The sequence below is a fragment of the Sinohyriopsis cumingii genome, chromosome 16 (genome assembly GCF_028554795.1).
Source record: "Sinohyriopsis cumingii isolate HCF-2022 chromosome 16, ASM2855479v2, whole genome shotgun sequence".
NCBI lineage: Eukaryota > Metazoa > Mollusca > Bivalvia > Unionida > Unionidae > Sinohyriopsis > Sinohyriopsis cumingii.
Window position 1 is genome coordinate 20,171,627 of NC_142976.1, and position 6,510 is coordinate 20,178,136.

Here is a 6,510-nt window from a genome sequence, read left to right on the forward strand (position 1 = left end):
TGGGAGATGATGCTATCTTTGAACCAGAAGCAGCAAAAAAAAGAAAACGACGAAGATTACATCAACATGTCGAGATGGCCAGGACAAGAAGTACATTTAGTCTCCTGTTTTGACTAATCTAACACTGAAACAATTACATCGTTGACTCACAAATATTATTATTGATGTCAAAACGATCATCGCAGTCAAATTCAACACGATAAATGCATGATAAGAAGAAAAGGTAGAAGAGTATCTGGGGTCTCATCTCGAACGAAATAGTGTTGAATCAGTGGTATAATGACTTGCGTGATTATTCCTCGCCTCCATTGAATTCACTGGACATCCAAAGCATCGAACTACTCTTTTGACAGAGAACAGAGAAGAAGCGATGAGCCATTTACTCTACAGAGATTTTCCAAGAAAAGTCAGGAATGAGTTGATGACTTCTCATTATCTGTGAAAAAATGGATACTTGGGAAGTTCGCTGCCTTTTAATAAACAGTTCATACACAGATTCTTGGAATCCTGTCGTCTGCGCTGAAGATGAACTTTTTGATCGCTAACCTAAAGACATCCAAGATTATGTCATTAGCACGCACGAGAGTCATGTACCAGGAACACATTGGGTGCGCATCTGCTTTCCCAACGCTCACAGAATGGATGAGTTAGATTATGGACCAACGCCTTTGGAAGACGACTTTATGAGAAGAAATGCCAAGACGACCCGATTCTATGATGTGAAATTACAAAGCACAGATTACGTGGTGTGTGGACAATATTATATGCATTTTCTTAATCAACGCAGTTTTGAATATCCCTTAGAACGTTTAGTGACTCATTTTGATGGTAATTATTATAGAAGCGATGCTAATGTTGAAAGATGGTTTTATGAATGGTATAGTTATCCTTTATCTTTAGCTAGGAAACGTAGTGTGCATCAATCGCTAAAAGACCTTAATCATTTGAAGTCGAATGTGACTTCAGAACTTTGTCAACCTTGTAAGTAAGTTTGAAAAAGAATGTTGACTTGTTGAAATATTGTATTCATGAAGTTATTTCTTGTTAATAAAAATGTGTATTTTTTAATGGATGTATGTTCTTTTTAAATTAGATATATGTTGTTCCCGGGTTTAACGCCATTTTTCAGCACAAGATAGGCTATACATGGCGGCCAGTATAACTGGTGGAGGAAGAACCCTGGAAAACCCAGGGAAGAACCACAGACCCACGAGAAGCTACTGGCATGCTTTCCCACGTACCCACGCTAGCCGAGCCTTGGACTCGAACCCACGCAGGCAGAGGTGAGATGGCAGTGATCCGGAACGGTGAGCACTTTAGACCACTCGGCCAGTCGGGGCCCCGACTATATATGTACAATGTTACCGGTTCGCGGGATTTCAACAGTTCTCAAGTTATCACTTAGAAGGGCTATTATGTCTGGAGGATAACGATGAACCACTAAGTGTATATAAGCTGCATGTATCAGTTTTTTATTTATTTTTTTGTCCATTCTATGCATGGTTACTGGGTGAAGATTTCAGTATAATCACCAAGTGACCAAGTCTGGGAGGGTTGAGGTAGGATGGATCAAAGTTCAATGTCTGTCGCCTATTTTCAAGTGTTGGGATTGCTATTCTAAAAGGGAAAGAATATTTAATGTCAGAAGCTTTATACATTTTATATACCAAAAATGGGGGGGGGGGCAGTTAATAACTGTTTAATGCAAAAGTTTATTTGGTGTGTGTGTGTGTGTGTGTGTGCGCGCGCGCGCGCGCAGGGTAGTATTAACCATTAAGCAGACAAAGCACGCGCTTAGGGCACCAGGGCCATTGGGGGCAGCACAAAGTTGAGAAAAGGGTGAAAAGAAGAAGAAAAATAAAACGAATGAAGATTTGTATAAAAAGAAAAAATTGATAAAACTAGTGCAAATTAATCATAATATTCCTTTTCTTGATCATGGTGTACCCTAGGGTTATCTTCCCAGGTGTACGTGGAAAGGAGGGGGGCACCAAGATTTTCAGTGCTTAGGGCACCAGTGAGCCTTAATCTGCCCCTGTGTGTGTGGTATATCATTATATTTGTATGATGACTGCCTCAGCCATATCCATGAAAATTTCAGAATACATGCCACTTCAACCCATCCCCCACTCACGTCAACACGGTCTTTTTGAAATGGCGGGGTTTACATGTTTGGTCATACCTTTTTGTTGCAGTTTTGGTCACAATAATTGTTTTAATAACTCGCAGACTTAACTTACCACTAGCAGATACAATTCCCATACACCCATAACGCAGAACGATGACAATCAAGAAGCAAAGTGTCGAGCCTGTCCACATTGATATTCCACGCCTTGTACCACTAATGCGATCCCCAAGACAGTCATCCGTTATGTTACAAAAAGTGAACATTCTACAGAGTCATTCAGGTCGGTTGAATGCAGCTGGCATACCACTGACATGGGACGGTAACTAGTGTTCTGAGCCAGTACTATATTATAGCATGTACTATAGGTGGGTCCTCATGCAATGGTCTGTTGCGTGTAGAGAAAACTATAACTCGGCTATAAACAAATTACACTGATAATTTTAAAGACGTAACATAGTCAGGTTCATATAAATAGTTCATTGAGTGGCAATGTGTTTTTAAATAAGCACTGTACGAGTCACGTGAAAAGAGCTATAAAAGAAACTTACGTGGCCCTTATCTAACATTAGAAATGTCATTAACGTGTAATAAATAAAATCTGGATGGTAAAAGAATGACATTAATCTTTTTACAAAATGGCATTTTTATATAACAGATTTCAACTGAAAGCATGAACTAGGTGAGTTTTTCTAATCTGAAGTTGCGCATGTCACAATTTGCAGCTGTAGGTTATCCAGGTAAAATCTATATATATTCACGTGACTGACTTTCTTTTTTATTCACGCCTGAGAAGCCTGGAAATACTCACAGTTGTGTACTTAAAACAGATCATTAGCCGTGTCTGATTGGTTTGATTATACGATGGCTCCAAAACTCAATCCAAGTAAGAAAATAAAACGTACTTCCAAATGTAACACAGGTGAGTCCAATGTACACATCGATACTGAATATAAACAACAAAATAATCACTGGTTACAATCATCACCGAAAATATCCCCAGTAATTCGTCATACAAAGCACTTCCTGAATGAATCCAATCACAGCTTGCCTTGACCGAGATAACCATTTGTGTTCCATCTATGTACATTAGCAAGTGCAAACACCTTTGTTACTTGAAAGGTCTAATGAATTTGGATAAAGGTATTCAATTTGTGTTCCTTCGAGTTACTGATATTTACTTATAGTAATTCTTAAAAGAATTCCATCGACAATATGCCAACCAGAGAGGTCCATACCTTACCGATATTATATGTAAATAAGTGTCATAGTTTGCTAACAGAGAAAAAATATTTAGCGCAACCCATATACCTGCCTAAATTTTGAACAGTCAAAAATATTGAATAGGCGCTCCTCCCTCAAAAGCAGCAGTGCGACCTGTAAAATTCAGTTATGGAAATACGTGATCAGAATGTTTAGTTACATTCAGATGTAAGTTGAGAGGAACATTCTATACTTTTATGACTTGTGATATATGTTTTACAAACCAATGAGCTGGTAGGTAAATTTTTAGCATCTATCCATTTGATCCATTTATCAGTACGAGTCCACCTGAGGTATAAGGCAGTACATGTGCATCAATTCCAACATTCTTTTCATTGTTTATGTAACTATAATTTAATTTATGATTTGAATGTATACATCAAACAAGCTGGATTTTTGATATAAAGTAAAAAGTCATGTGATATCAATAATGTTTATGAAAAATATTGTTTTATTATATCCCATTTTAACCTATGGGACAAAATCCGAGCACACGATAATTTCTAATAGCTTACGGCTGTTTATATTCTTTACTAGATGTATTCATTATTCAATCAGTTCTTTCCAGTCTGATCAGAAGAACAATGAAAAAGTCGTAAGAATCTATGTGTATTTTCCGTTTAAATGGAATCCTTTGCCTCGTGCTTGCAGTCGATAAATCAATATTATCTCACAGTCTGATTGCATACTTACCTGAAGCAGTTACCTGTATATGCATATTAAATTGTGGCACAAGCCTGCTGCATCCAGTCAGTAAATCAATAATCTTCTTAAAGAGAATGTCTCCCACTTACCAATATGAAATTATTAATTAGTGTGTATATAAACATACTGTACCTGGCACGGTAAAATTCCATAACCCAGTTCTACACTAGACATGTTAAAATAGCCATTCTTAATGAAATTAATGAAAAAGTATTGACTTTGATGCGTGTGTATGGCATCAGCCCCTTACTTGTGTTTGAATTTTTACAGGATTCAAGGATATTAATTAGTTTCTAAATGTTGTTTCTTTTTTAATCTTATCGATGAGGATTTTTGTACCAATGCCATAACATTTGTGATATGCAAAACAGATGGTGGAAACACAGGAAGTATTCAGTGTCTACTATAATTTGAACTTAATGTGAATGTTTGTCTCGTCCTATGTATTAGCTTATCCACAGCTCATTGTGTCTGCATTTCTCATTCTATATATTGGCTTATCCACAGCTCTTTGTGTACATTTCTCTTCCTATGTATTAGCTTATCCACAGCTTTTTGTGTCTACATTTCTCTTCCTATGTATTGGCTTATCCACAGCTCATTGTGTCTATATTTCTCTACCTATGTATTGGCTTATCCACAGCTCATTGTGTATGCATTTCTCTTTCTATCTATTGGCTTATCCACAGCTCTTTGTATCTGCATTTCTCTTTCGATCTATTGGCTTATCCACAGCTCTTTGTGTCTGCATTTCTCTTTCTATCTATTGGCTTATCCACAGCTCTTTGTGTCTGCATTTCTCTTTCTATCTATTGGCTTATCCATAGATCGTTGTGTATGCATTTCTCTTTCTATCTATTGGTTTATCCACAGCTCTTTGTGTATGCATTTCTCTTTCTATCTAATGACTTATCCACAGCTCTTTGTGTATGCATTTCTCTTTCTATCTAATGACTTATCCACACCTCTTTGCGTCTGCATTCCTCTTTCTATCTGTTGGCTTACCCACAATTCTTTGCGTCTGCATTTCTCATTCTATCTATTGGCTTATCCATAGATCGTTGTGAGTAGTTAAGTGGGATACCTTAGCGACAATGGGAATTAGCATTACAGACCCTTCCCCCCGGGACTGTTTAGCGACTATATAAATTTAACATGGAGAAAAATCGTGGGACTGTTTAGCGACAAGGGAAATTAACATGGAGAAAAACCCTGGGACTGTTGAGCGACAAGGGGAAATTAACATGGGAATAAATCGTGGGACTGTTGAGCGACAAGGGGAATTGAACATGGGAATATGGGACTGTATAGCGTCAAGGGAATTTAAACAGGGTGGGACTGTATAGCGTCAAGGGAAATTGAACATGGGAAAAATTGCTGGGTCACTCTAGGGACAAGGGGAATTGAACATGGGAATAGAGTGTGGGTCTGTCTAGGGACTAGGGGAATTTAACATATGGAAATTGAACATGGTGGGTCTGTATAGCGTCAAAGGGAATTGAACATGGTGGGATTGTCTAGGGACAATCATGGTAGATGGTCAAACACAACAGAGACAGAGACATACATACACTAGTACAAGCGTGAGATTTATATATAAAGCATTACCAAGACCTGAAATATTGCTGGGGGTGTTCAAAAATTTGCATAATTGTAATGATGCTATAAATAGCTATAATCAAGGAAATGCTCAACGACAAAATGGATGTGACTAAAAGTAACGCTAAAATGACGAAATTGTCCCAGAATCTAAAGGAAAATAAACATATCCCCGAAAATTAAGTTACAATGGTTTAGACTAAAATGGATAAAATTAGTAACTACTTACAATATCAACTTGTGTGACGATCGTGGATAAACACCCATGTATCTATTTATAGCTATAATCAGCTAAAATTCATATGAAATCCCACTATCTACTTATAGCTCCAACTTGTGGGTTATTCTTTGGAAAATCCCACTATCTTTTTATAGCCTCAGCTTGAGTGACGTTCCTGTTTATGAACTCTAGTATATATGCATAGCTACAAAATGTGGAAATCCCCAAGTCCATATTTATAGTCTCAAAATTTCCAGCGTCAGTGACGTCACTGTACTGAACACTAGGGGATAAATGGCAGCAGTGTTGCAAGTGGCTGACCTGAATACGCGCTACTGTAGGTAGGTAGGTAGAGTGTATCTGATAGGGATAAAGTGAGTTTTATAGGGACAAACAGAGACCAATACACACACACACACACACACACACAACGTACGCGCGCAGACACACGCGCACACACAAACTATAAAATGGATAAAATTAGTAACTACTTACAATATCAACTTGTGTGACGATCGTGGATAAATACCTATGTATCTATAATCAGCTGAAATTCCTATGAAATCCTACTATCTATTTATACTACAACTTGTGGGTT

The 6,510-nt window shown here is 37.7% G+C and overlaps 1 protein-coding gene across 5 annotated transcripts in view; it reads right to left on the reverse strand.

Annotated features, from left to right (window-relative positions):
- Positions 1 to 2,524, reverse strand: part of LOC149780038 (uncharacterized) — a 241,163-nt gene extending 238,639 nt beyond the window's left edge. For 2 of the 5 annotated variants that reach the window (XR_016414990.1, XM_089936799.1), the window contains exon 1: positions 2,241 to 2,523. Coding sequence is in view for 4 of the 5 variants with exons in the window: in XM_089936799.1 (XP_089792925.1) it covers positions 2,241 to 2,391 (151 nt within the window). In the remaining variant the exon portion in view is untranslated. Of the gene's footprint in view, positions 1 to 2,240 lie in introns of all 5 variants that reach the window. The other 3 variants (XM_089936796.1, XM_089936797.1, XM_089936798.1) reach the window with 3 other exon arrangements.
- Positions 2,525 to 6,510: the final 3,986 nt, after the last annotated feature.